This window comes from Macrobrachium rosenbergii, chromosome 42 (assembly GCF_040412425.1).
Source record: "Macrobrachium rosenbergii isolate ZJJX-2024 chromosome 42, ASM4041242v1, whole genome shotgun sequence".
NCBI classification, from domain to species: Eukaryota; Metazoa; Arthropoda; class Malacostraca; order Decapoda; family Palaemonidae; genus Macrobrachium; species Macrobrachium rosenbergii.
This window is the reverse complement of record NC_089782.1, coordinates 24,826,516-24,854,303: the sequence shown is the minus strand read 5'-3', so window position 1 is coordinate 24,854,303 and position 27,788 is coordinate 24,826,516. Positions and strand designations below refer to the sequence as shown.

The window sequence follows — 27,788 nt, the reverse complement described above, 5'->3', positions numbered from 1 at the left end:
AAACCTTTGAATTTCCTTAATACACTTTCTACTACATCTTTCTCCACTATAAAACAAGTAAAATTCATTTATGAAAAATCAGGAAAATAAAACTAGCACTTAATTTCTTTCTTTGTTAGCATAAATAATTTGTACCTTGCAAAGGCACGTGGATATAGCGTTTCTATGTACATATTTACAATAAAATTTTTGGTTTAACAAAACAGGATGAAAATGTGAATGTTAACAAGTTAGTATTCAATCATGACACTTCTACTATTTAACAATCACCTGTTAGCTGATGACAACTATCATAAAATAACAATATACAATTCTATATAAATATTTTTCATAAGTCTGGCCCTATTAAATATACAAATATATAAAAAGTAATTTGGTTTTGAGTTCATAAAATTTACTTTTGCAACAAGAGGAGGAGGAAGATGATACAAGGGTTCAGTCTAGAAAGCAGATATATAAATATCTTCAAAAAAATTTTTTTATATATACTGTATACAAACTTTGTTTATAATCTATTCGGCAAGTGTTTTATTTTAATAAGAAGGCAACTTCAGGAGAGATAAAGCAGGTACAGAGGTAACTCTTGGTATTTCTAGCATCTGAGAATTTTTTGAACACCAGCTTCTCTTCACCGGGTTGTAATGCTTTCTACAGCTATGTCTCTTAGAACATTTCTTTCATGTTCAGTACCGAGTACAATGAATTGTTGAGACTCCCTTCTTTGGAAAACGAAAGGGATTTATCACCAGTGGAAGGCACAGAATTCCTCACCATTACCCCATTTTGTGACATTCCATCACTACCCAAGACAAGTGGGCTTCACAGAAACAATAAAAAAGGAACAAACTGTTACCTAAGAGAGAAAAGTTTTTGCCTTGTGAGCAAAATAATGCCAATATATCATCTTGGCTATAAATTAACCATATAATGTAATCTGGAAGACAGAAAATAAGTTATGTTCATTCTTCTTACCTACAGTTCCTCATAAAAGACTAGTACAACCTTTTATCTGCTAATATGGCAAATATAAGTTTTATAGATGTTAACCAATCTACATAGATCATCAGCTTTTTGATACTTTCTCTACACTATCTTCCATTACACTCAAATTCATAAATAGATTACATTTTTTATGGTAATTACATTGTAATTATTGTGAAGAGCCTTGAGAGAATAAAATACTCCTCTCATGGAATCTCGCTGCCTTAATGAGTGAATGAGGCACGAGGAATCCTCCATCCAGGACCACAAGTATATGGAAGCCTCTTTGTTAGATTACAGAGAACCCCAATGAAATACAGCTGCATCAAATTTTTTTTTTTTATGTAAGTGGGTTTCCATGCTGAGGAGGCAAAGTCTTACTGTTAACCCTTTGAGATTCTGATGACATCAAATGACATTCTATTCCCAACCCTTGAGATTCTGTTGATGCCAAATGAAGTCATCAGCCAAAAATTTTCAATGAATGGCATGTTACTCTGACTTTTACATTTTGTTGTTTTTGAATTTTGATCACATTACAATAGAGTAAAGGTATTCAGCTTCAAAACAATACCAAAAACCAGCTTCATATCATGAAAAATAAATTTCAAGTAAGCAATATAAGAAACACATTGAGATGTCCTTAACTGGACAATCTTTAATTTGCCACAGACGAATTTTGGGACTTCCCAAAATCTCAAAAGGTTATGCAATTTTAATAATGGAAGATGTAATCAGATGAATAACTTAAAATTATGAAATTACAAAGATTTGGCCAAAAGTCTGGTGATGCGGGAGAGGGAGAAATATGAACAAGAATGCTCTACAAATATTGCAACAGAGTTCACAGCTGCTCTCTGGGGTCTCAAAAAATAAATAATATAAAAGATTCAAGTGGCACTGGATGGAAGAAGTCATGAATTAATATACAAATACATACATACAGAAACATACACAAACACACAACATATATATTTATATAATATATATATATATACACATATTAAAGCAACCATTCATGCTCTAATATAGTTTTTATGTACAAATGCATATCTGTATGCATATCTATACATATATTCATAAAATACACATATAAATATACATACATATATAATATACATGGATATACATACACATACACTGTACATATATGGTTGTGTGTATACTAAAGTGTTAATGTATGAACATGTAGATATCTATTTTGTATAAGCAGATATAAAAATTTATTTATGAAAGACTATACATGTGTAATTTGTGTAAATACTGTATGTACATTTATGTGTGTGTGTGTGTGTATCCACATACAAATATGACCACAAATGAAACCAGCAATCCTAACGATAAATCAAGACTTCCACTCCTGATCTTCGTGCTGAGACAGGCATCAGGCGGAGAAGACCTTAGGAATGGCTCCAGTGTTAGACTGCCTGGCTGGTACTCTGAGTGAGAAGAGCCAGAGCGTGTTTGGAAAGTGGAAACAGTATTTGAGGTAGGAACAGGTGGCCGATGGGGATGATGCGGGAGGCGATGACTGAACAGGAGTATGTTCGCCAGACATGGGTTCAGAGTTTGCAAGTTGTAATCTTGACTTGACGTCTGAAGTGGCAGATGAGTATGAGGGTAACGTGACATTTGCGGTGGGATTAATGGGGCTGAGCGGTTCAGAGGGCGACGTCACTTCACTGTCCAGTTCTACTGATAATGGAGGTATAGTAGGACTGGATTTCAGGAAGAAAGCCATTTTTTCCCTGTAAAAGTCATGCAAGATGAGAATAAAGGCCAATTTATGAGACTTCTTGCATTCAATGTGCAAATTTTACAAACTTGGGTCAGAAAAAAAAAAACATTAAAAAGCTAGACTACCCCATCATAAACAAATTCTAAAGTAAAATATATATACTGTACTCACTTGAAAGAGACAACATCTGGCTGTCCTCTGGGTGTCTTTGAATTACGAAGCTTGTGAATTTCACGTGAAGTTTTCCTAAGCATTTTTTCCATCCTTCGATCTTCTGGAGACTTCACGCCACCACCTTTCGTAGCCTATAAAAAAATACAGAAACCATTATATGCAAACAAATACCTACAACCATATGTCTTATCAAGTTTTCTATGCTGTATTTTCATATACAAGACACTATGCTCACCTAATAAAATTCTTTATCATTTCTCTATCCCCCAATTAAGAAAAATAAGAAAAAAAATTTAACCTTTATAATTCGTAAAGGTTTCAAACTAAATATGCCATTACTTTGTGGCCTTCTACAATTTAGTACAAAGACATTCATTTTATGAAATCATTGGCCCCACACAAGCAGTTTTATGAAGTTACCCTAATCTTCAAGTAAATCTGAATGAGCAACATTTCTGGTACCTCCTAAAGAAATATGATAAACTTACAAGAACAGCTATTGCAATAATAAAATTACAAATACTGTAATTATGTTTTCCAGGGATGGCCAATTTAACTAAATGGTTTAACCCAAATGGTTTACACCAGTAAAAAAACCAAGGTTTTTTTGGTTTTTATGTTTTGTAAAAGTTTTTAATGTTTTTTTTTTCTTCGTTAGGTCTTCATGCTTCCTCCACAACTTTTTTGAGATATTAATTTTTTGGTACTTAACATAATGTTTAACCTACTAGTACATTCAGTCATATCTTAGAACATATTAATACTAGTGGTAAACTTCAGATATTTAGGTTAAAAGAAATTGGTAAATAATTTGCTTTTAATGCAAAAGAGGTACTGTACTGTATATATAAACAAAAATAGAATATGAATCAAATTAACAAAAAATTTACAAAAATAAATACTATTTGGTGACTGGTATCAAATAAACAAAAAATGGTTTTTGGCATTTTCTACAAATAGCTCTATACCCTTTTCTGCCTTCCACCACTTTTTTTTCATAACATTTCCAAATGTAGTCTGCTTTTCTAACTGTCATATTGGTCAGTTTACTATAAACTGCTGATCAGGCTAATGTTTCTCTGGACTGACCACTTGCACTTTATTAGAAAACCAGTTAGTGATTGTACCATAACTATAACAGTAACATGCCAGGCATGCTGGTAGATTGGTAGTGCTCTTACAGTTGCCAACTTGACATATGATCATATGATAATATTAATCCGTCATCTAACTCTGTGTTATTTATTTACTTTATTTTCAGATGTAATAAATAAAAGCCATTTTGGATATAGAAAGTCATAGGTTCATTAATATGAAATATTAAGTATACTTTAAAATGGTAAGTTGGTAACAATATTTTGTAACCAGATCCAAACTTGTAAGTCAATCAGACACAGGTATTATAAATGACACATCCACTCAACTACAGAATCTCTCTCTCTCTCTCTCTCTCTCACACACACACACACACACACACAAACACACATATGCAGTTATCTGAAGTATTCCATATAACCAACGATTTTGACTTGTAAGTAAAGTGTTCTAATTTCTACGAGATATGGAGATGAATGATAATGGAAAATTTAATTTTTCAATACTTTGATGGATATAATGGTATGTCAAACACATATAGGCACTGCAGTTTGTGTGAATATCATCTAAATACTGTATCTGAAGTTTTATCACGGATTAGCACAGGAATTAATTTAATTAATTAAACCAGAAAAAACCATATTCCTTGGTTTAAACCAAAAATAAAAAACATGGTTTTTTTTTTAACCATTGGTTTTTGCCATCCCTGATGTTTTCACTACAACTTCACCATAACCGTCAAGTGATGAAATTTGGTCAATAAATTTTTTGTTGTTCTGATAACCATGACAAAATTCAATAGCAACAAAAAATAAAAGCTGCTTCATAGGCTACACCTCTTAGTGAACTGCACTTCATCAACTTACTTGGCTTAAAACACTTGTCATAGTGTTCTGATCAGACAACCAGGAAGGTGGATCTGGAGAGCCTTTTACCCCTTCTAGCTGGCTCTTCATATTCCGCAATCCATCTAATTCTTCATGAAGCTGATGCAACCGTCGACGCTGTGCTGCCAGATCTAACTCAAGATCAAGAGATGTTCGGCCACCTTTCATTCCTGCATTTAAGAAAAAAAAAAAAAAAAAAAAAAAAAAAGGGACATTACATGGTACAGTCATTGGTTCATTAATTCTCAACCAATCAACAGTGAACATTTACTAAAGCATCTCTGGCAATATTGTACTGCTACATAATCAACAAGAAATCCTTGAAACAACATCAATAGTTAAAACTAAAAGACTCAAAATGACTTTCAAAATTTTCTTGTTTCACATTCTTATGAGACCATATTTTTTCTGGTTTTAAATTCTCACATAACAAATTCCCCTTTCCTTACAAGGCAAACTACTATGTTATCCTCAGAGGTGACATTAATTAATCTAAATTACACAAGCTGGCTATCTCATATTGCTGAGAACTCAGATCTCAAAGGTCAATTTAAACTAAATTAATATAATCTATACTACAAAAAATTACATCTGTATCTTCTCCTGTCCCTTCAAACTCTTCTTAAAGTATAAGGGCCAAAAGTGTATGTAATCAATAAAGTCTGCTGGGAACGCCATGGAAAACTACGAGTGGTACCACATTTGGGAATAAACGGGTAATGTGCACAAGACTATAATTAAATATTTGCAACTAAGGTGTTGAAAGCTTCACACTCAAAATCTTTAAAAGGAAAAAATATTACCAATAGCACACAATGGTTGATAACCCTAGACATTTACATGGTAAAAAGGCCTAAACACCATATTTTTATATTACCTGATCCAGATGACCTTGAAGACAATCTTAATGATCCTCCTAAGCGACCTTTCCATCTTAAAGATCGGCGTTCGGCAGTGCCCCGCTGGAAAGGTGCTCGTCTATACATAGGCACACAGCTGTCACTATCACTGCGATTTAGCTGAAACAATGAAATTTAAAAAATAAAACCTTGCCCACCAGATCCAACAGTTAGTACATCAAACTTGCAATTGTTTTTCCAGTAGAGCTTCTACAGGAAATTAAAACAGAAATTCACTGTCACCAGTGAAGGAATAATTATAAAGAAGTTTTAGATAAAATCACATTAACAAGAGTTGTGTTATAAGCAAGAATAACTTGAATTAATCAACTGCACAATGAGTCAAATCAGCATTTAAATTCATACTGCTACAAAGTGAAAATTTTCAAAACCTGAACACTAAATTTTCAGGTATTTCTCTCATTATTACTATGCATTAGGCCAAACTTTTAAGCAATACAAAGCATTTTATATGTAAATTTTCTGTTCATATTCTCTTCCCTAAAGAGTATCTTAGCAACTGATATTATTATAATACTGCATAATCACTGTCAAAGCAAAGCAATGGAAAAATCATTTGCACGAAAAAGAGATCTACTGTTCAACATAAAATCCCTATTGGGATACTGTTTAATAAATAGTGTGTTTAAGAAGAGAAACAAAATAACCCAAACAGTCAAAACACTCCTATAATTATTCTATTTAACAATTAAAAACATAACAGAGTTGAAACGACTCCCTCTTGATATATTTAAATGGTGAATAACCTGAATGGAAAGAGTGCAACTAATAAGGGTATAATCAATAAACAATAACAATTCCAAAAATATGCAAAATTATCCCTGATGTGCAAATTTTATATAATGAATAATACAAGATTTGTATATATGTGTATCACATCTTGTGAATTTATGTTGTCCATCACTTTTGCATTTTTTACTGTACTTTTCTGCGTATAACTTCCATGCTTCATTAGATACATGAAGCAGTGACAGTTGAGTACACATTCAATTTAAATTCTAAAATGATATCTGGCCCTAAACCCATGACTACTACTCATTTGTTGTCTCTTGCTAAAAAAATTTAACAAATGTCTAACATTTTTTTTATTTTCTTTACAGTATTTTCAAAATAGTGGGGTGAAACTAATATCATACAAAATCTATCATATACTTTTTGAAATTATATTCTTATACATAGAAAATTTTCCACTTAAGTACTTCAGCTCTTTTATGAAAAGACTACCAGATAAGGTAGATTATAATTTAGTACATCTACAATGGGGTCAGTAACAGTCTCAGGGCAAAAAAGAGAGTACCACGCCTGACAAGAAGTTTGTGGCTAATGAGACAATTTGAATGTCTTTAGTTTCTCTTCCATCTGTTCACTCACAGATCTTTTACTGATCCAAAAATAAGTTCTCTACTAAAGACAAAACAGAACGGCTCAAAAAGCTGTCATTTCCTAAGTCCACAGATAGCACAATATAAATGCACTATTCCTGGAAGATGCATACTACTTGAGAGTTCCCTGTAAAGAATAGATTGAATAACCCATGAAAAGAGTGAGACGATGTGATTAAACATTGCATTCTACTGGTTCATATAAGAAAAGAGAACCTCAATCTTTACCTGATGTTCTAAAGCTGAACTGCAGTCGCACACAATTAGTAGGAAAAATATTCTCTGGATAAAATCATACAAAACTCAATCCCAATCTTACCCGACATACGTAGTTGCTCTTGCCAACGGCTGCTGAAGGGGTAAAGGTTTGAGACCTCTTAATGACAGGTATCCCTGGCTTGGGTTGAGTGGCATCCATCTTGGACGCAGCCAGGGATGTCCGAGAGCCTGCCAAGCTGGCCGACAGAGGCATGAACATGCATTCTGTGTTGGTCTCCTTATCAGCCATCTCCACCAACTGATCAGTGGAGTCGCCTTCAACAGCTGTATCCTCCTGTGCAGGCGTGCAACATTGCCAAATGAGCAAAACAATCATGCTAAGGTGCAGCCAAAAAAAGTGCTTTACAACAAAGCTATCGTGAAATCTTAACATCAAGAAATCTTTCAAACATTTCAACTTCAATAAAGCACGGTAGGAATTTCTTACAATAACATTAAATCTTACATCAAATATGTGAAAAATGGTAATACAAATATGAAAAAAACACTGAAGACTTGAAATATTAAAACAGCATTAGGCACTCCAGCTGAAGGAAATATGGCAAAAATGTAGAACATGCAAGGGGAATTAAGTTTTTAAAAACTCAAAAAAGCATTATCCATAAAAACTAAAGCCATTTGTTTTAAAAAGAAACCACATTCCAAAAAACCAAAACATCAAGGAAGAAAATCAGTAAGCTCAACATCAAAACATATAATATTACTGTATATTAGGCCATTTAACATCTCTTTAGGGGGGGATGGTAAACACTTAACAAATACTTACAGCATTTTCCAAGGCCTCTTCCATGACGACTTCTTGGCATTCTTCAGGTTCTTCATCTTCCTCTTCCTCTTCATCATCGTCGTCTGAATCTATCACATGTTCAAAGTCCTCTGAAGTAAGATGAAGGTTTAATCGCAAGGCCTCAGGTCCTAAATTACGGGTTAAGGTAGAGGTCTGGGAAGATATGATGGTACTCTCATCACTGCTTTCCTCCTGTGAACAGGAAAATTTTTTTTAATTATCCTGTGGAAAATGCAATGTACAGGTACTATAACAAAGATGAGTCACCAAATCTCATCCTTCAAATGGGTTCTGTAACATCACTTACAGTAATAACTTCTGTACACAAGTGTTTTTTAAGAATAGATGTAAGGAATAAAATCTTCAATCAACAAGCTTTGTCAGTACTTAACCTGAACGCCTACACTTTTTTCCTATTCCTTATTTGCTGGTACATTACAGTACCAACAAATATGGAGAGCATTTTGCACAAAACATGTATCAAAGGAAAATGTTACTTCCATCAAACAATGTGCAATGACAATTGTGTTACGATATAAACAACTGAAAAAGTAAATTTTGTGTCAATAAATCTTATACACGCTCAAATAACCACAAGTTGAATATAGCCGACAAATATCCTGTGTAATGACCATTTTTTCCTTTCCCCTCTAACAACATGAAATGGCAAGTTACATAAACTGTAAGCAAAATTACCTCTTACTATGCAACCAAGAACAAATTTTACACATAACACCAAACTAGTCTGGTTCAGAATACATCTGTTACATGGATCCTGCTCTGAACTTTTGCAAGCAATGCAATTACTGTAAAGCTACAAAACAGGCCAACCAAAGAAATCAAAACTCACCTTAACATTCGAAGTTGAAACGGAAGATCTTAATGTTGATGACTTGGAAGACAGATCATCCCTTGTAAGGTGATCAGGTCTAAGCATGGCAAAGTTTAATATGTTGTACCAACGCGTTTGTGGTGTGTCTAGCGAGAAATCTGCTAAACTTATTTGAGCATAACCCTGAAATATTAAATTACATTTGTCAAGACTATCAAATAGAAGTTAGTGTCAAATACTACTTCTACCATGTGCTCAAGAAAGCAATACACAAATATAAAATAAACCTTCAAAGATCTGTATTAAACTATAAGAACTTCCCATAAAATTTTGTAACTTACAATAGGCTGACAAGGCTTACTAGCCTATCAAGCCTTTATAAGGCAACATACTGTTATTACTAGATTAGCACAAAATGAGGTTATTAAATAATCATAACACAAATATTAAAGTAATACAAAAGATTTTCTATTTAAAATTAAAAGTAGTTTGCCAGAGATTGAAAACCTCTGGTAGTGTCATAAGCCAAAATTTTATTTGTTTAATTAACTCCCAATGAAGTTATTAAGATTGAGAAAGACTGAAAATCTCTGGTAGTCTCACAAGCCAAAATTGTATTTATTTAATTATCTCCCAATGAAGTTATTAACAATGATAAAAGGAACATAAAAACAATAGTAAATTTAAACACAATGTAATGCTCTGTGCAAGAAAAAATCATCTTAATTCCTAGTACATATATAGCAGTGCCTCAGGAAGTTGGGTTACTGTTAACAGCAGATATCTGACATCAGATCTAGCTTTATCTAAATCAGTTTAATTACTATACTGCTTATGAACTGCTTATGAATAAACTTATACTAAATTTATCACGACATTTATATAAAAATTATATAAACAATTTTGCACAGGACAAATACCTGTAGTAAGTACTCTCTGCTTAGGACTTAACTCTTATGTCAGCTTGCGCATTACAAAGTAAGGCAAAATCTGTATCTGGCTATTAATTCCAGTAACTATTACTGCACTGTACTAGTAAATTTCATTCAAAACCTCAGAGCGTTACCTAAGGTAAGTGACAAAAAAAAGATTCCTCTTCTCACCAAATAAACTACTGTGAACAAGAACGTGACTGCATGAAATACCTGCTATTTTCAAAGCATCAGTTAGAAAATTCAGTGAAATAAATCTCAAACATCACTTAAACCCCAACATAAAACTCTTCATCGTAATCACTCGTCCATCCCCACAAATGCATTTATCCATAAACAAATAACACCTAAAAATGTCTATCATCAATAAAATCTGGCACGACATGAAAAACAATGATGCAACAAAAATGAATGTTATTTGCCAAGATTACTCACCACACACTCTTCATCAAACGTTTCATTAGTATCACTAACAGCCCACACATTAACTTGTAAGGTTTTAGACTGAAGTTTACGCGGAGCGACAGGGAAAGCAAAGGACTCCCCAAAAGTGGGTCTCTCTGTGTTCCCATCAAGATGTGTGCAGCAGGTAAATGTTGCTGCTCCGGCAGGAAAAAGCTGTACTTTTACACATCTGAAATGTGGAAAAAACCTTTAATAAAACAAGTAAAGGCTAGATTTATATGCAAGTTAATTAATATGAATTCCTAATATATACTATATAACTTACAATTCTTATATAAACCTTTATGGTAAAATGAATGACTGTATGTATAGAGCCGTTTTTACAGAACATGAATACAGTATTAATATTATGTGTGACATATAAATCCAATTGGTAAAAAATCATTAACAGAACTTACACTTTACACCCTTCCTCAGTGTTGAGCATTGACAAATTTCTCGCTCTCTCTACACCTACGTTTAGTTGGTTTTCTTCTCTGCTATACCTAGAAATAAAAATATAAATAAATAAAATGCCTGTCCCTAAAAGCATAAAATGAATGGCTCATTCTTGTAAAATGCACATGATTACATGCTTTCTTTATATACAACACTGCATACCTTTTAAGTGATGTGTTTGAGAAAAAAAAAAATGCAAACACAAGTATGGAAGCCAATGCAAAATATCCAACACAAAATTGGAAAAAACAAGATTTTATATTTCACTGAAACTTTCTCCCTCCACCAATCTAATAATGTAAGAACACTGCACTCTAACTTTATTTGACGTACAATGTACAAAGAGATTTTTATTTATTTTCATTAAGTTGATATATTCTTAGAGTTTACATATTTGAGAAAGAGAAAAATTTCAGACAAACAAACCCCTTTAACAAATACATATGTAATATGTATTTGCTTGTATCATGAGGTTATTAAAACTTGTAATCCCTACAGATGACATCCAAAACCATCTTTGGTATCAATAAACAGTACAATGCTTATGGCTCTTAGCTGTTCTGCAAAATATGCCTCAATTTCAATTACAGCATTCCCTTTTTCCCAATCAATAAGCAAAACACTTGCAGTTTGCTTTCTAAGGCACACTGTAGATGCTACTAAAAATTCATTAGTGCCCCTTCAGTCCCAGTTGCACTGCTCTCTGCCTTTTACTTTTCATTCTGCTCAGGTGTCCAATTTTTTAAACTTTGTCTTGTCCAACTTCAGTCTCATCAAAAAACGTATCCTCCTGGCATGCCCTAGGCCAGTCTAGATATGTGACTCAGTTTTTCTCTTTACATTAATTAATAATATCCTCCTGGCATGCTTTAGGCACGTCTAGAAATGTGACTCAGTTTTCTCTTCAAATTAATTTACAATAATAATCATAATAAAAAACCTAGTTTGTTACAATTCAGTACCTCTGAATTACAAACCACCTAAGGAATTCTATCTTTCAAAAGTTCTGACACTAAACCTAATGATAATCTTCATACAAATCTCAATATTTATATCAAGTTTGAATGCTTAGTAATTATGATATCTGATCCATCTTTAGCTGCACCATGAAGGTGTGATTTACCTTGCAAAGGTTTAGGTTAAAAGTTAAGTATACCTTAGTTTTACCAGACCACTGAGCTGATTAACAGCTCTCCTAGGCTGGTACACATGAACTATACTGAATATTGATCTATAAATTAAGACTTTTCTAATGGCAAGAAAATCTGCACTTCTGCATAACATTTAAGGACTCTGTTACCTTACTAAATGATGCTGCAAGTGAATAAAAAAAATCTTTCCCTAACATTATCTTTTTTACCAAAGACCTTTGAAAAATATGGCAAAAAATAAATTAGTTTAGGGTTTACAAAGGTACTAAAAACTTCAATACACTGGGTTGAAGGTGCTGGAGACCCACTGTTACTAACCATGATTATTTTTATAATTAAGCACATAGTTAACGAGTCATATTCCTAGACTCTCATTGGCTTGCATGAAAGGTCTGTTCTTAAGATGTGAAAACTGGAACAAGGTGAAGTTAAAGATACATTAGACAGTTTACACAGGGTGAGACCAAAGGGTTGAAAGAAAAGTAAAATGCAAAGATCAATGCAATGTAGTCCCAAGACAGGACTGCACACAGAACTGCGCAAGGCACACTGTAAACAGTACACACTTAGGGTAAAATATACTGTTAAATCTTAGTACCTCAGATGCCTTGCACCAAACCCTGTTTTTCTGTTGTGAACTAAGTCTTTTTGCCTTCCATTTTTTTTTTTTTTTTTGTAAATCAAACCTTTGCAATTCAAGGAAAACTGGAAATTTGTTCGCTGGTAAAAACCACAGAGTTGTAAACAATAAACATTACGTTGTTTCTGACAGGCAAAAAACTGGCCAACTGTACTGTCTACATTATTAGGCTTAGCTTAGGAAGATAATTTAATTACAATATTCATCTCAGCTTTAAACACGGTTTCATGTCATTTCAATCACTTTTCAGTCAGCCTGATAATATTGTTTCCCTTCTCATGAGGGATAAATTTAAGATGCACATCAGTATTTGAGGAATCAACTAAAAAATATAGTGTAAATAAGACTATAATCATCACCATCATTATCAATTTGAGTAGTTTCACCAAACCAGAGTTGAAATTAACTTTAAGGGGCTGATACTAAGGATTTGGTATTCTTAGATGAAGAAAAAGAGTGTCACACCTTATTTAGGAGATGGCTATTTAAATCCCTTAGTATCAGAAACTGTTGGGAGGCTGAAAACATTTCTCGTATGTATTTGTAGTCCATGATATGTTGCTATTTATTGCTGATGCAAATATTTACACAATATGCCCTGATTTGCATCAGCAATAAATAGCAACATATCATGGACACAAATACATACGAGAAATGTTTTCAGCCTCCCAACAGTTTCTGATACTAAGGGATTTAAATTGCCATCTCCTAAATAAGGTGTGACTCTTTTTTCTCCATCTAAGAATACTAAATCCTTAGTACCAGCCCTATTAAAGTTAATTTCAACTCTGGTTTGGTGAAACTACTCAAACTGTTTGTAATAGCACTAATGAATTCAGACATCTTAAGTTCAAAACATTTTTCTAAAATAAACACATACATTCATCTAACATGTCAGTTGCAATGAACAAAAACATAGATCCTTTAAAAGTATATCTTCACATCCCAAGTTCTTATTTTCCAAGTATATGCTGGTAAACTGAGCATTTTTGTAATACTGTGTTGCTAAACATACATTTCTGTTACTGTGCGTACATATTATCAAGAGAATGAGCAGAGAATGAGCACCATACTGCTTTCTGATATCTTTGTAAGACAAATCAACCTTACTCTAATATTTAGATAAGATCTAAATCAGATACTTTGTACAATTAAAATGGCAAAGTGGATACAGAACTCCTGAAGCAAAAAAGCCAACTTCAAAAAAATATTTACAGAGAGCAAACACTCAGTTCATTCTCATAACTGCTAAACAATACTGTATTTCTTTTGAGTAATAATCCTATAGGCCTACAGGGTAATGCCCACTATGAGCTTTGTGCTGCAGATTGCAATAATTACTGTACTTGCATCATCCCTATAAGATGTAACTGCACTGCTTTTAGTTTTTTTTTTTCATTCCACCAAACATCCAAACTTTTCGATATTATCTTAACCCAACTTCTGTCTATATTTAAGAACGAATCCTGCATGCAGGCACTAGAACTCTAGAGGTTATGACTCAGCTGTCTTGCTACAAGGCTTTACAATGGCATAAACTGCGTAAGTACAATAACCTCTCTATTATCTGAAGTAATAGCTCCAAAGGGGCAGGCAAAAAGTGGTATTAGTCCTATGATAGCCTACCACACATATTCATACTGTACTTGCCTAACCGTGAATACATATATACTGTATGTTAAGACAAAACTACAATAATTCATTTACTTTTTAAATTAGTGAATGTCTGTGAAAAGTTCACAGACTAGCCTATTAATAAGAGGCTTCACAGCCTAATCTATATTAGCTCGTCTAGGTTAGAAAGGAGGAGTTGGAGAATTTTCTGTTAAGGTCTTACAAACTATAATAATGGGTTTGTATAAGGTAAGAGTATAAAACAAAATTATAAAAATATTCTGCACATTTTTTACTCTCTCATTTATGGCTTCTTTGCCATAAATTGAAAATGAAATAGAACTGTTTTGCCTTATAATAAAATCAGATTGTCTATGAGAGTTGCATTACACATTATCTGATTTCATGATAGATATATAATTATAAGAAGTTTGTGCATAAATTTAGTTATAGGCATATTTCACATTACAGCTACATATATAAACACATTATTTTATATATATATATATATATATATATATATATATATATATATATATATATATATATATATATACTTATATATATATATATATATATATATATACACATGTGTATATATATATTATATAATTTACTTTTAAATTCCAAATTAAGTTAAAATATAATCTAAAAATAAAAGAAATGCATCTGATTTTACACAACTGTAGTAATAAAACTTTAAATGACAATCATAGCTCGGCTCCAAATGCCAGTCAACATGACTAATACTTTCCCAACCCCAACTTCTGGCATATCATTCAGCCAATGGACACATGGCATTCCCATTCAGCCAATCAGCATATAACATTCAACCCTAGACATGACGTACTTCAACCTGCCTAGCTGAGCAGCAGTTATCAATATTACCTCCTACTCCAGAATCTTTGTCCATGTTTAAGCAGGCATACTCTTTCGCACTGAAAAGTCTATGGTCAAAGGCAGATTTTGGAAAGTAAAAAAAATATAAAAAATATACTGCTACTGTACAGTTATACTTGTCAATATTACTACTGAAGGTAGTTTAACATACGACCAATGACATCAAATTCCTATCCAATAAGTACTGCAATTATTCTAAGTAATTTACCTAAAATATTACACTACTACGACATATGCTCGGATGAGCACACCATAATGGTATGTGGCTTCAGTTTTTGTTAGTTATCAAAGTTAAATAAGGTGCCATCAATGCACTCCTACATCTATGAGAATATAAACTGCTAATAATCTTAATTAGTACTCCCTAAAATATAAAAAATTCTACCTTCATAAAACCTAAATTTGTTCTGATTTACCACACTTCTCAACTTTACTAATAAACCCCAAATATGTAACATACAAAATAAAAATGGAAACTAATAATATACAAATTAGGCTTTAAAGTTAGCTTTTTAAAAAACTCCCACAGAATGCAGAAAGCAGGTTACCAAACACAACATTTTCTTTACAAAAAAATAAAAAACAGAACTATTCACTTACCTAAGTTTTATTTGCACCTGAGGTGTCTCTGGCGGAGAAACAGATCCTTTAGGATACGCCTCATAAACTCCAGAATCGCCAGCTACACTTTCATCACTGACAGCCGCTGACATTGTCCGTGCATTTCCATCTTCACTCCCCCCGCCACAACCTTCCTCCTCTTCCTCGACCATATCATACAACAAATCACTGTCACCAGTAACCCTTCCCAGTAATGCACCACTTACACTCGTATTCCCAACGTTAAATTCGTATTCAGTCAATTCTTTCACTTGTTTATTGCCAACTGATAAACTTTCTAATTGTTTTACCCCAGCCTTGGCAAGGTGAGGTGTTGGAGGATTGTGGGATCCACCCTCAGCACTACCAGGTGTTAGACACAATTCTGCCAACCTGTCATGTACTGAACTAAGGTCAACAGCACTGAGAGGGCCATTCCCATTTGCTTCTCCCGGGGTGAACCTTGGAGGTGCTAATGGGTCCATGCCAGATACAGCATCACACGCAGAGGTAGGTGGGGACAAAGAGGAAAGCGAGCTCCGTGGCGATAATGATAACATAGACTGAGATAATACAGCTGAATTACCACTGCTCTCCTCAAGAGACCGTAACTTTTCAGCATACTGCCTTTCAGCCTCTGAGTTTGATTTAAGTAGTCTTTCTACACGCTTTTGAAGTTCATTCATATTAAGAGCAACATGCTCACTTGAAGAGTATTGCTGTCCCCCATATATATCAGTAAATGAGAGACTGGATAAAGAGCCCTTACTAGAAGTAGATAGAGAACCTAAGGAAGACGATGAAGACACGGAAAGAGTAGATGCCGACAGAGAACGCAGCTGTCCCTCCAGACTAACCATGATGCGTACAGTATCACGCAACCTGCACAGTAGTTCCTGTCTATGTTCCTGCAGGGACAGCCGCTCTGCCACAGCTTTATTGCTAACCTCTAAAGCTTTTGCTAAGTCACACTCCAACTGATTTATTTTTTCATCTAATTCACACACCTGTAAGAAAAATTTTACTTATAGAGGTGATGTTTTGCTTATACTTATAACATTAAAATTTCCTCTCAACTGACATACAGTATATAACAGCATAAACAGCAAGAATATAATAAAGAATAAAAGGCACTTACCTGTAAAGGGTCACGAGTATATGAACGAACACTTCGATACTCCCGAAGTAGCTGCTCCTTTTCTTGAATGAGTACAACTCTATCCCTGTCACCTTGGAGGTCTTCAGGAGACAGCTTTTCCTCTAATCCCGCCAAGTCATGTTGCAACCCTTTGAGTGTGCTTTTAGCAGAGTCATACTCCAACTTGAGTCTTGTAAGTTCAGCTAACCTTGCTCCAAGGGGCATTCCCTACAATAAAAAAAAAATGTAATTCTTATAAAAATGTTATTTCTTTCTATAAGACATAAAAAAACAAAAGATCACATTTATTTACTATCAATCAGTATAAATAAATGTTACTTCAAACTTATAAAAATAAACATTCACCAAAAACATTTCACGTTTACTGTTACAGCAATAAGGAAATGAGATCTTCAAACTACCAACACCTACTGTTCCACTTCATACTTACAACTTTATATAAATCTACATTAGTATGCAAAATTTGTAAAAGAGGAAATGTAATGTTGAGGTGGCACATTCAAAGTCTAGTGCCAATGGAAATGAAAACTTGGTACAAATACCACACCTTAAAAAAAAAAAAAAAAAAAAAAAAAAACTTCATGGCACAAATCTACCTCTGTGATAGGAAAGCTATTTCACCACAGCACTCAAGGGGACAAAATATTACCTCGCCACAAAAGTCAGTCTGTGAGGCTGTGCTATACTTTTCAGCTGCCTTTTCAAGATTTACTTCAATAGCTTGGGTAGTTTCAGATGCAATAATGTCTTCTCTTAACACATTCAAAGATTTGATAAGCTCAGCTTTCTCCTTTTCTCCAGCTCGTAAAGACTCCTCTATGTTTTTTAGCTCTGCAACAATAACTTGTGCCTGTTCTATACTGTAAGGTGTGGTTAATCCACTCAACTTTTCTTGAACTCTGTAAAAATAAAAAATATTAAAAGTAACAAAAAAGGAGACATTACATAACTAATGGTAGTGCAAAAAAGAAAAAGAGGGAAGGTAAAAACAAATGAACGTAACAATAACTGTGATAGTAATATATCAGCAATAATGTACGCAAATCAACTCACTGTGCCAATGTCTGCATGCCAGCCTCAGTGTTTGCAACCTCATGCTTTATCTGATGAAGTTCCCTTTTTAGACGACTAACACGACTCCTGGCCAGAGCTACATCTGCCTTGAGCAAATCTGTATCATAACGTCCCGCACCACTGCCACTCGAACTTACTGTATAACAAGACACGACAAATAATGAATAAGATTCACACCATAATTAAACTCAAAATGCTCTCTCTTTAAATTACTGTATACTCAAAAGAAAATTTATCTCCCCTTATATACAGTACGCCCCTTATTGCTATACGATTTCAAATAAAACTTTTCAGATGTCACTAGACTAGACCCCTATTCAGTACATTACCTAGTGTACTTAAAAAATCAATCAAGTATACAAAAGTTCTTCAATCATAAATAAAAGCTCTTCTTACACTTACTTTAGCCTTGAAATAAATTCTATTAACCCTTCCACAATAAAGGAAAAAATTTCATACACAGTTCAAAATGGAATCATCAATACAATTACATTAAATGTGAAAACAAGAAACTTGTGTCTTACATGAGGATCTTGAGCTAAAAAGGTTGGTGAGAGTAGTGTTGAGATGATGATATTCATCTTGCGCTAATGCCAGACGCTGAGCCTTGACCTGCATGATGTCCTGCTTGGCACTCAGGTCGTTCTGAGCTGAACACAGGTATTCGGAGAGCATAGCCTCCTGAACTTGCCGCCATGCTAATCTGGGGTCCTCAATTTGGTTTTGCTCTGAAAACATATGCATATTATTATTGATAGTTAACAAAAAAATTTAGAAATAACTTTGTCATAAAACAAAAAATCTGCTGCAATAAAAACGTGAATGCCTAGCTAGATACATGTACTATTTTCTAGATGGCAAAATTTTAGAAACACCTCCCCATAAATCACAACAAATTACCAGCTGCTCATTTCAAATGGACTGATTCAGTAATGACGACAATTTAACCAGAATACTGAGCGATACTTTCAAGCCATTCAAAGATGTCTGGAGATATTAGCTATTATGAGAAAAGAGTAAAGAGTACAGTACTATATTTTCTTTACATCACAGCTTCCTTATATCAATTAACAAATTAAATTGAATTAAAAAAAGTTTATTTAACATGGATTTTAATAACTGTTAACATTTATTCAATGATGATTCTAATATTTACTCAAAGCAGATTTTAATCACATTATTTCAACAAGGATTCTATTAACACCTATCAAATGGACATAAGTTTAAGACTGGGCTTTTTTTGGGTGGGGGGAGGGGGTTAAATCAGAAAAGCCTAATAAAAAAAAATTATAAGTATAATTAATTACATCTTTTAATAACAATATGACCAGAAATCTATTACTGCTAAACATTTCTATCATCATCTTACAAATTATGGATAATGTATCAATTACACAGCACGCCAAAAACTTTAGTCAAGAGAAAAAAAATTTGCAAGTTTTCTGGATCAATGAAAATCACAATCATAGAAATGGTCAGCTAGAATAACATTAATCAGTATTACAAAAAGTCTGGAATATAAGATTTAAGTCACAGGCCAAGCACTAGGACCTATGAAGTCATTCAGAGCTGAAAGGAAAATTAAGAGTAGAGGTGTGAAAGGTGTAACAGGAGGAAAACCTCACAGTTGCACTTGATAAAAATTGTTAGGAGAGGGAGAGACTATGAATGGAGGTACAGTAATGCCTACATTGCACCGTATGAGGTGCGCTAATGGCACTACCCCTCCTACAGGGTACAAAAAGTCTGGTGACAATGTGACACACGCTACCATACCCACTTCATAGTATGCTGGTAGAGTATTTGGAACTTGCTACCCAATTTAGATCTATGGACTAATTATTCCTCATTAATATTCTTTGCTAGCTTTAAAAGTGTTCCTTGAACATTTAAGAACAAGTACTACTGCATAACATTTTGTACCAAGTGCAAAAAACCCAATGCACTTAGTATGAGCCTGTAGTGCCAGACTGTCATCATGAAGCTCAAATAAAATGATGTGATGGAAGTCAAGGACCTAATGAACCTGTATTTTATATACAGTATATATGCATGAAACCAAATAAAAGGTGAAAAGAATAGAATAGAATAGAACACAGGCAGTCCCCTGTTATCGGTGGGGGTTCCATTCTGAGGGTGTGATGATAACCGAAAATCGCTTCTAACTGAAAATCGGTGATTTTCGGTGCTTTTTCAGTGATTTTTGGGGATTATCAGCGCCGAAAAGCGCCGATTTTTGGTTATTGGTGCCTCTGTTAGGTATGTAATGGCGCCAATACCCAGTTATCAGCACCGATAAGCAGAAATCGGCAATTTTCAGCGCCAAAAATTGCCGATTTTCGTCGCTAAACAAGCGCTGTAAAACAGGATCGCCGTAAACCGGGGACTGCCTGTATAGAATTCTGGCCAAAGGCCAACCACTGGGACCTACAAGGTCATTCAATGCTGAAAGGGAAATCAGGAGTAGAAAGGTTTGAAAGGTGTAACAAGAGGAACGCCTTGCAGCTGCACTATGAAATAATTGTTAGGAGACAGTGGATAGCAAGATGGTAGAAAGTGCATATGAATACAAATACAGTACAAGGAATCAAAGGGGTTGCAGCTACGGGCCGAAGGCAAGCTGCAAAGAACCTTAAGTAATACCTAGAGTGCACCACGTCAGGTGCACTGACAGCACTATCCCCTACCAAGTGTATTTTATACATGCAAGATAACCAAATAAAGGGTGAATGACCTCAACAAACCAATTTGGGAAGAGGATCAGCAGTGTTTCAAGGAACCACTAGACAACTTCATCTTTTGATCTGGAAAGGTCAAGAGTTGTTTTAACCTGCTTACATCTGATAGGGTAGCAAGGAGACTCTGCTCCAGGTCTTACTAGCAACATTATCTGTTAATGCAAAATGATATAGCTGGTAACTTTGTCCGATACATGGCACAAAACCAATACAATTCTTGTATATCTTCAACATTCAATATGCATTGGTAAACTATTTAAAGACTGACTTAATGTCTGACTGTAACTGGAGTTAACTTCAATTTAATAAGCTTTTGCATCATTTAAACAACAATCCAGGTACATGTGTATGTAAGTGTTCTAAGTTGAGTATACCTTAGTTTTACCAGACCACTGAGCTGATCAATAGCTCTCCTGGGGCTGGCCCGAAGGATTAGACTTATTTTATGTGGCTAAGAACCAATTGGTTACTTAGCAATGGGACCTACAGCTTATTGTGGAATCTGAACCATATAATAGCGAGAAATAAATTTCTATCACCAGAAATACATTCCTCTAATTCTTCATTTGCCGGCCGGAGACTCAAACTCAGGCCTAGCGAGTGCTAGCTCACAACTCTACCGACTCGCCCAACAAGGAACTTGTAAGTGTTCTCCTATTTACAGAAAAGGTGGAATTAATCCCACAGGATTCAATTTTTTTTCTCATATTGTTGAGACATTCTCCCATTTGAATGGCATTATCATCCTTGGGACATCTTTTAGACAATTATCATGTGCTTATTTTGAGTGTTAGTCTCACTTTTAGTAAGTTTCTGGAGTTGTGCAAGCTAGTCATTTTGCAGTGTCAACATCCTTATTCTAATCAGGTGCTGAGTAACAGTGGTTTTATCCCTTTCCCAGTAAAGCTTTGGAACAGTCTTTGGGCAGAAGCTGATGTTGGTGTCTTACTTAATACATGGGTGTGCTGCTACCTTCAAGAGCCAAGCCTCCATGCCCTAATTTTTAAAATTTGTTATTCAACTGTATTTTATTACGTTTCTCTCCCTTTACACTGTTTTCCATCACATTATATTCTATAGAAGTCTAACTGATAAAGAGAACACTTTGCATTGCTCCATATGTTTGTACACTGTAGATAACAATGATTTCACTTTATATAATCTGGAATTCCTCATCAGTTACCAAATTCCCCAAATCATGACCAATTCTGGTTCAAAATGTTGGTAAGTTATAATAAAAATTGGATATGAAGCCAATCATTTAGGTACCATCAAGATTTAAACAGAAGGTATACTGGCTTAAGAATACACGAATATTCTTAAAAAAAAAAAAAAAAATTCAATTAATGCAATTACAAACGACATGAACAACTTACTATTAATGTGATCAATGTAGTAAACACCAATCTGTGGATCGTAGCATTCCTCCCATCCATAAGGAAGTTCATGGCCGACGCAATCGGCAAATGTCTGGGCCTTGGTATAACTGTAAAGGAAACATGAAAACGTGTAAGTGATCATTTTCAAATGTTGCTTCACATACTGTTCTACTCATTAACTACATCCAAATTATCTGTACAAAGTCCTTATACCAAAAAGTACAAAATGATCAACCAGTGAATTAGGAAGTTTGTCAACCAAGCAAAACAAGTCAATCAAACTTCAACTGAATAACCCTGTGATCAAAATTGTACATTTGAATAGCCTCTGTATCCTTAAGGGCACAACAAATGATATGATTATGAAGGTCAGCAAGGCAATTATTCAAATTACTGTGCAGTAGAGTACTATAGCGTACACTCTAGTTCTCTTCTCTCAACAATAGATGGTATCAATTAGGCATGCACCACTGCACATTAACATGTGCAATATTCTGCACGTATTCACAGCTACTCCAGCATTCTCACAGCATCTTCACTCAGCAATACGGCACTCACTCAATTACAGCAATCTCCTTTCAAATTAACTCTGAACATCTTTTTCACCAAAAAAGAGTATTCTACAGTCTTTCCATAACCAAATCAAAATATAAAAATAACAATTCCCAAAAGATCTTTGACTATGAACACAAAGGTACTAAGAATTCAGAAATGTCACAAAAAATAAATGAGCAATGAATCTTTAAGGGGATACAAAAACTGTTAAAATGTAACATATACTGGGCAGTCAAATTTGAGCTGCTATTCCTTTTTAAACCATTTTTTTCATGTTCACTAATTTTAAAAAACTGACAGTTGTGAACCTGATAATGGACAATTCTGTAATAATGTCTAAGCATCTTTACTTCAACTGCAAAACAACTTCCAGTTACAATAAAACAAAATATGTAGTGATTAGACATCAAATATGAAGAATAATAAGTCATATGTACAGCTCAAAAATAAATAAAAATACACAGCAACATCCTGTCAAAATGATGCTATCTTCCAGTGCATATAACAAAGCCATTTATAATACAATACTGTGTTCCTTCCACCTTCCAAAACCTTTTATGCTCTCCAGTAGTATTGAATATGATCACTTTAATTTCCAAGACCAAAACATACTTGAAACAAATAAAAGAAACATAACCAGAAATTCTTGTGGCTTTACAAGTACAGTACAGTAACCAACATGAACCACAGTCTTGACTGGGAAGGTCAAAATACTGTACAGTATAGTGAATGATGTGTTCAAATGTAAAACTTAGTTAAACCATTGCTATTTATGCAATTAAAGCAATTCAAACAATCAAAATCACATGTGATACGGAAGATGATAAAAGGAATAACTAAGCAATGCCTCTGACCCTGAGATATTGATTGAAACTATGTTGATCATTATTCCCTTGACCCTATACAGTACATAGACCTTGAATTAGATGTTCAATTAATTAACTTTTTTGTTATTTCCTATTCTTTACTATATCTGACTCTTCTTACTCTATTTTTTCACATAAGACCATTCAATTCTGTGGGGGATTCCTCTGGAGGAGTGGCCTTTGTGGCTTTGCTCCAAATGAATCTGATGACGTTAGGTATAACAGCACATTAATGCACAGCAGTTATAGCAGTTCAAGTCTAGCATGTAGGCTAGCTATAACAGTCATTACTGTATTTGATGACAGTGTAGCCTATGTGTCTAAAATTCAGTAGACATTTCTACTGCTACTTCACGATACTGCATACATCTCAGAGGGAGAAAATAAATAAAAGTATCTTCAATGATTTGTTCACCATGAAAAAAATTTTGTACATACCAAAAACAAGCAGCTTAAGGTAAAAATTGAGAATCAAAACAGAAACATACACAATTCACTGGTAAAAGATAGTAACAATTTTAAACTTGGTAAATACAATTTACCCACGCAAACAGTACCAATGAAAGATAAAAAACCTGAGTAAACCTATCCCAACCACAATCGTACAGCAGCAAATTCTCCAGCACACTCATTCAAAACAAAGAGGGAACAAAAGGCACTCTTCTCCTGATCCCACTTTCCTCATACCTTGGTGTATCATCAAATCTGTGGTGACCACTTCACTTAAGATGATTTGCCCCATCTCACCCTCAATCATGGTCAAGGCTAACCCAAGACAGCCCCAACGACTGCCTATCATCCTTATTATCAACACTAAACTTTCATCACAGATCAAGTTGACTTCATACTGCAATGTTCTTGCAATTCTCTTTCTGTTACAACAACGAGAATGAACTAAAATTTAAAACATTCCAATCTGTAAACAGTATAAACAGCATTACCACCATGCACTACAACTGAATAACTGCTCTGTTGTTAAAATTTATATCATAAAAAAGCCTTATTATAGCATTGTTGTGGTTAAACATTCAGGCTGAACATTCCACTTCAGACTGTTTTACTCACTCCACTTCAGAATGTTTTTTGTCCTTTAAGTACAATGAATAACAATGGTGACAAGAACAATAGTGATGATTCTTTCACCTCAAAAAATGTTAACCCTTGCAGTGCAGTTTCGCAATGGTAACAACAATTAACCCCTAATAGTTTTGAAAGCCACAGAGTATCATTTGGTCTTTGGCCCTTGCAAAAATGATACAGTGATCTGCTCATGTTCCTCCTCCAACTATAATTCTGAACTGATATTGTTATGATACTCATTTTGGTATTTTAAAGTGACTACACAGGTTCTAGATTAAATACAGTAACTGCATACCTGCAAAATTGTTTATTAGCCCTATTGACAAAATTACTGTATGAATTTTCTATAGGTATCCTACCTATTTTCTAAAGGAACGAGACTTTATCTTATTTTCCGTGATTTCATAACTTTTACCATGAATTACAACGGTACTGCAGTATTCCAAACAATTCTTTACTGACTACAAAACAAACTAACAAATCTTTGACTTTTCACTGTGGTATTCTTAATCTACAGGATTGTTACCAGCCTTGGATTACTTAAGCATTTAAATTTCATCAAAACTAAATTACTAGAAATGAAAAATGCCACTATACTACACTTCTACAAAATCCCTGTACATTACACCTTTAATAAATCACTGTGAAAAAATACCGCTGCTAACTGATCAATAATGTAAATTTACTCCCATAACAAAATTCGTGACAGCCTGTTTACGTCCCCATTTGTATTTCTTGTTTTTCAATGCTTACTCATGTGATTTTCAAAGGCAGGATATACCCTTATTTCACTTATTACAATTCCCACTACAAAACAACAATGTAACACCTGGTACTGTGTGACAATAATAAATTAGTAAAATAAAAAAAAGTCCTACGTAACTTTTCCTTGAGAGACCAATAGATCTGATACCTGTACCTAAATATAAACAATTTTAACTAGCCTATATCTTGATCATGTTCCACAATGAACAAAAGCCCCTCACTACTTACTTCTAAACTCAACAATCAAATCTGGTAAAACTCCCATATTCCCTATAACAATTTAACAGAACTTGCACCCCAAAAATACACTACTCAAATATGCAGTTATCAAAACATGAAGCATTTAAGCACAGTCCAGTAATTAAATCAATAACCTGGTTAAAATGTTAACAATTAAATCTCTGTATAGCTCCACATACAAGAATATCTAATTACACCTAAGAAAATCATCAAATAAGTCCTAAAATAAACTGGCCAAAAGTAAAATCCTCATAAACTGATATGTGTGCTGTATCATAATCACACCAAATAAAGTTGAGTTCCCATGATAAACATTAACAACAAATGGATGGAAAGAACAATAACAATAATAATAACGTGAGATTAGGCTAGAAGCTGAAGAAATACCAACGGGATAAATGAAAGATTAAGATTAGGCTATGATTGGCGTGGAGAAATTAATTACTATATATTTTTATTTTAAATGCCTGATAATAATGCCAAACCTTGTATATATGTCAGGCCATTTTTAAAATTTTTTAAATTTTGAGGAATTTTTGCCTAATATAATTATGCACTGTCTGATCTTTGAAAATAACCTTGCAATTGTATAAATGTCATGATTTAATTTAAACACAGTCTTAACTAGCCTTTACTTAGCAATTACTGTCTATTCGTCATACTGAGCCTTAACTAGCCTTTATTCAGCAATTACTGTCTACTCGTCATACTAAGGTTATGTTGCAACACCAGAGACCAAATGCAGGGCTGGAGAAGGATGCACGTAGCCTAACAAAACCACTGGGCACAAAAACGACGCCAGGAATGAGAATTCCCCGCCAATCAACAATCACAACTAGGCCTACATCCAATACATCGCAAAATGCGAGCATCATTCCTCTAACAACATCTCCCACCCTCCCCTCCTCCCCATTTCCCTACTGTAGGCTACGAGACCCCTTAGGTCCTCCAAAGCCCTCCCCCATCCCCTCTCTCCTCCACCACCTCCCGGCCCCTGCATACCAAACATTCCAAAGCTTTATCTGCCAGGGTCACACACTCACATACCACTTCAAAATGTTGGGGCCGCATTTCTGCCCCTCCACATCACAAATTCGCCACTTTTCCGTTCGCCAAATGCACATTCACGCCGCCAAATTCGGTTCCAGGGCCGAAGAAAAGGCGGAATATAACGGAAATATGCGGCCATGAGACTGGCATGCGAACAACACATACGGACACAGTCAGTCTCTCTCTCTCTCTCTCTCTCTCTCTCACTCCTCTCAAAAAAGGAGGCCAAATGATTATTTCTCGTCTGAACCTTCGTCTCCAAAACCAAACCACTTCGAATCACACTCAGGACGATCTGCGTATCCGTCAGACACAGTAGCAAGCACGACTCGGCACTAATACGAACGGGTTAGCACGTAATTATAATAAAGGAATGGCTGTGTGTGTGTGTGTGAGAGAGAGAGAGAGAGAGAGAGAGAGAGAGAGACACGGCCTACCTATCTCTCGGATCTATCCACGTCGTTTTCTTATTGTTGTGATCGATGAAATAGATCTTTCCGTCGTAATCGTGTCCAATTTCCCATCCACTCGGTAACGGCAACTCTCCATTTCGTCTTCTAGGCATTATGTTTTCAGTGAAAAACACAGAAAAATTCTCATCACTACCGTCCACTGTCCTCCATATTGAGACTTCTACTAAAGTTCTAATGACGTCAAGGGACTCCTTCCTTCGCCAATCGTCGCCGAGTCACCTCCAGCGGCCAATCACCGCCGCGGATGCCGCGAGTCCGTGACGTTTCGATAACGTTTCCGTGACGTTGCCGAATATCCACCAATGGGAGGCCAGACACACTCCTGGGAACCAATCAAAGCCCTGCATTCCAAAGCCAGTAGTAGGGAAACTCGGCCGAAATATCTCGTGTTATTAGGGCCATATTTGAATACAAAATAATTTGTGTTTATTTGACGGGATATTTGACTCTAGCTACGCACGTTTCACTACGCGCGTACACAGCATTATGTCCTTGGTGGAAAAGAACCCCCCTTTTTTTTATTTGCCTTTTAACAAAAATGTTTATGGTAAACAGGTTCAAGGTATTGTCTGGGGTCATCAATGGCCACCAGGT

General features: G+C 34.7%; 1 protein-coding gene across 3 annotated transcripts; it reads right to left on the bottom strand.

The window, feature by feature from the left end:
* Nucleotides 1-99: 99 nt before the first annotated feature.
* Nucleotides 100-27,443, bottom strand: kibra (WW and C2 domain containing protein kibra). Of its 3 annotated transcripts, none has more exons than XM_067085786.1 (16): nucleotides 27,159-27,443; nucleotides 22,163-22,272; nucleotides 18,573-18,776; nucleotides 18,028-18,184; nucleotides 17,624-17,873; nucleotides 16,954-17,181; nucleotides 15,816-16,822; nucleotides 10,871-10,957; nucleotides 10,443-10,641; nucleotides 9,094-9,258; nucleotides 8,223-8,435; nucleotides 7,497-7,730; nucleotides 5,753-5,894; nucleotides 4,855-5,045; nucleotides 2,891-3,024; nucleotides 100-2,729 (listed from the first exon to the last, which is right to left on the bottom strand). In XM_067085786.1, exons 1-16 carry the CDS (start codon nucleotides 27,284-27,286, stop codon nucleotides 2,366-2,368), a joined length of 3,813 nt encoding a protein of 1,270 aa, XP_066941887.1. In that variant the 5' UTR covers nucleotides 27,287-27,443; the 3' UTR covers nucleotides 100-2,365. The 3 variants fall into 3 exon arrangements, with proteins under 3 accessions (XP_066941887.1, XP_066941888.1, XP_066941889.1); XM_067085787.1 differs by lacking the exon at nucleotides 27,159-27,443 and adding an exon at nucleotides 26,719-27,020; XM_067085788.1 differs by lacking the exon at nucleotides 7,497-7,730 and having other exon boundaries at nucleotides 27,159-27,423.
* Nucleotides 27,444-27,788: the final 345 nt, after the last annotated feature.

What these genes read in the sequence shown, in the direction of transcription:
- kibra (XM_067085786.1), bottom strand. Translation starts at nt 27,286, where the DNA reads ATGCCTAGAAGACGAAATGGAGAGTTGCCGTTACCGAGTGGATGGGAA. An exon ending in CGTTTGATGAAGAGTGTGTG is followed by an intron (nt 9,259 to 10,442) that starts GTGAGTAATCTT and finishes TTAATATTTCAG; the next exon opens with GGTTATGCTCAAATAAGTTT. An exon ending in AAGAGGCCTTGGAAAATGCT is followed by an intron (nt 7,731 to 8,222) that starts GTAAGTATTTGT and finishes ACGCCTGCACAG; the next exon opens with GAGGATACAGCTGTTGAAGG.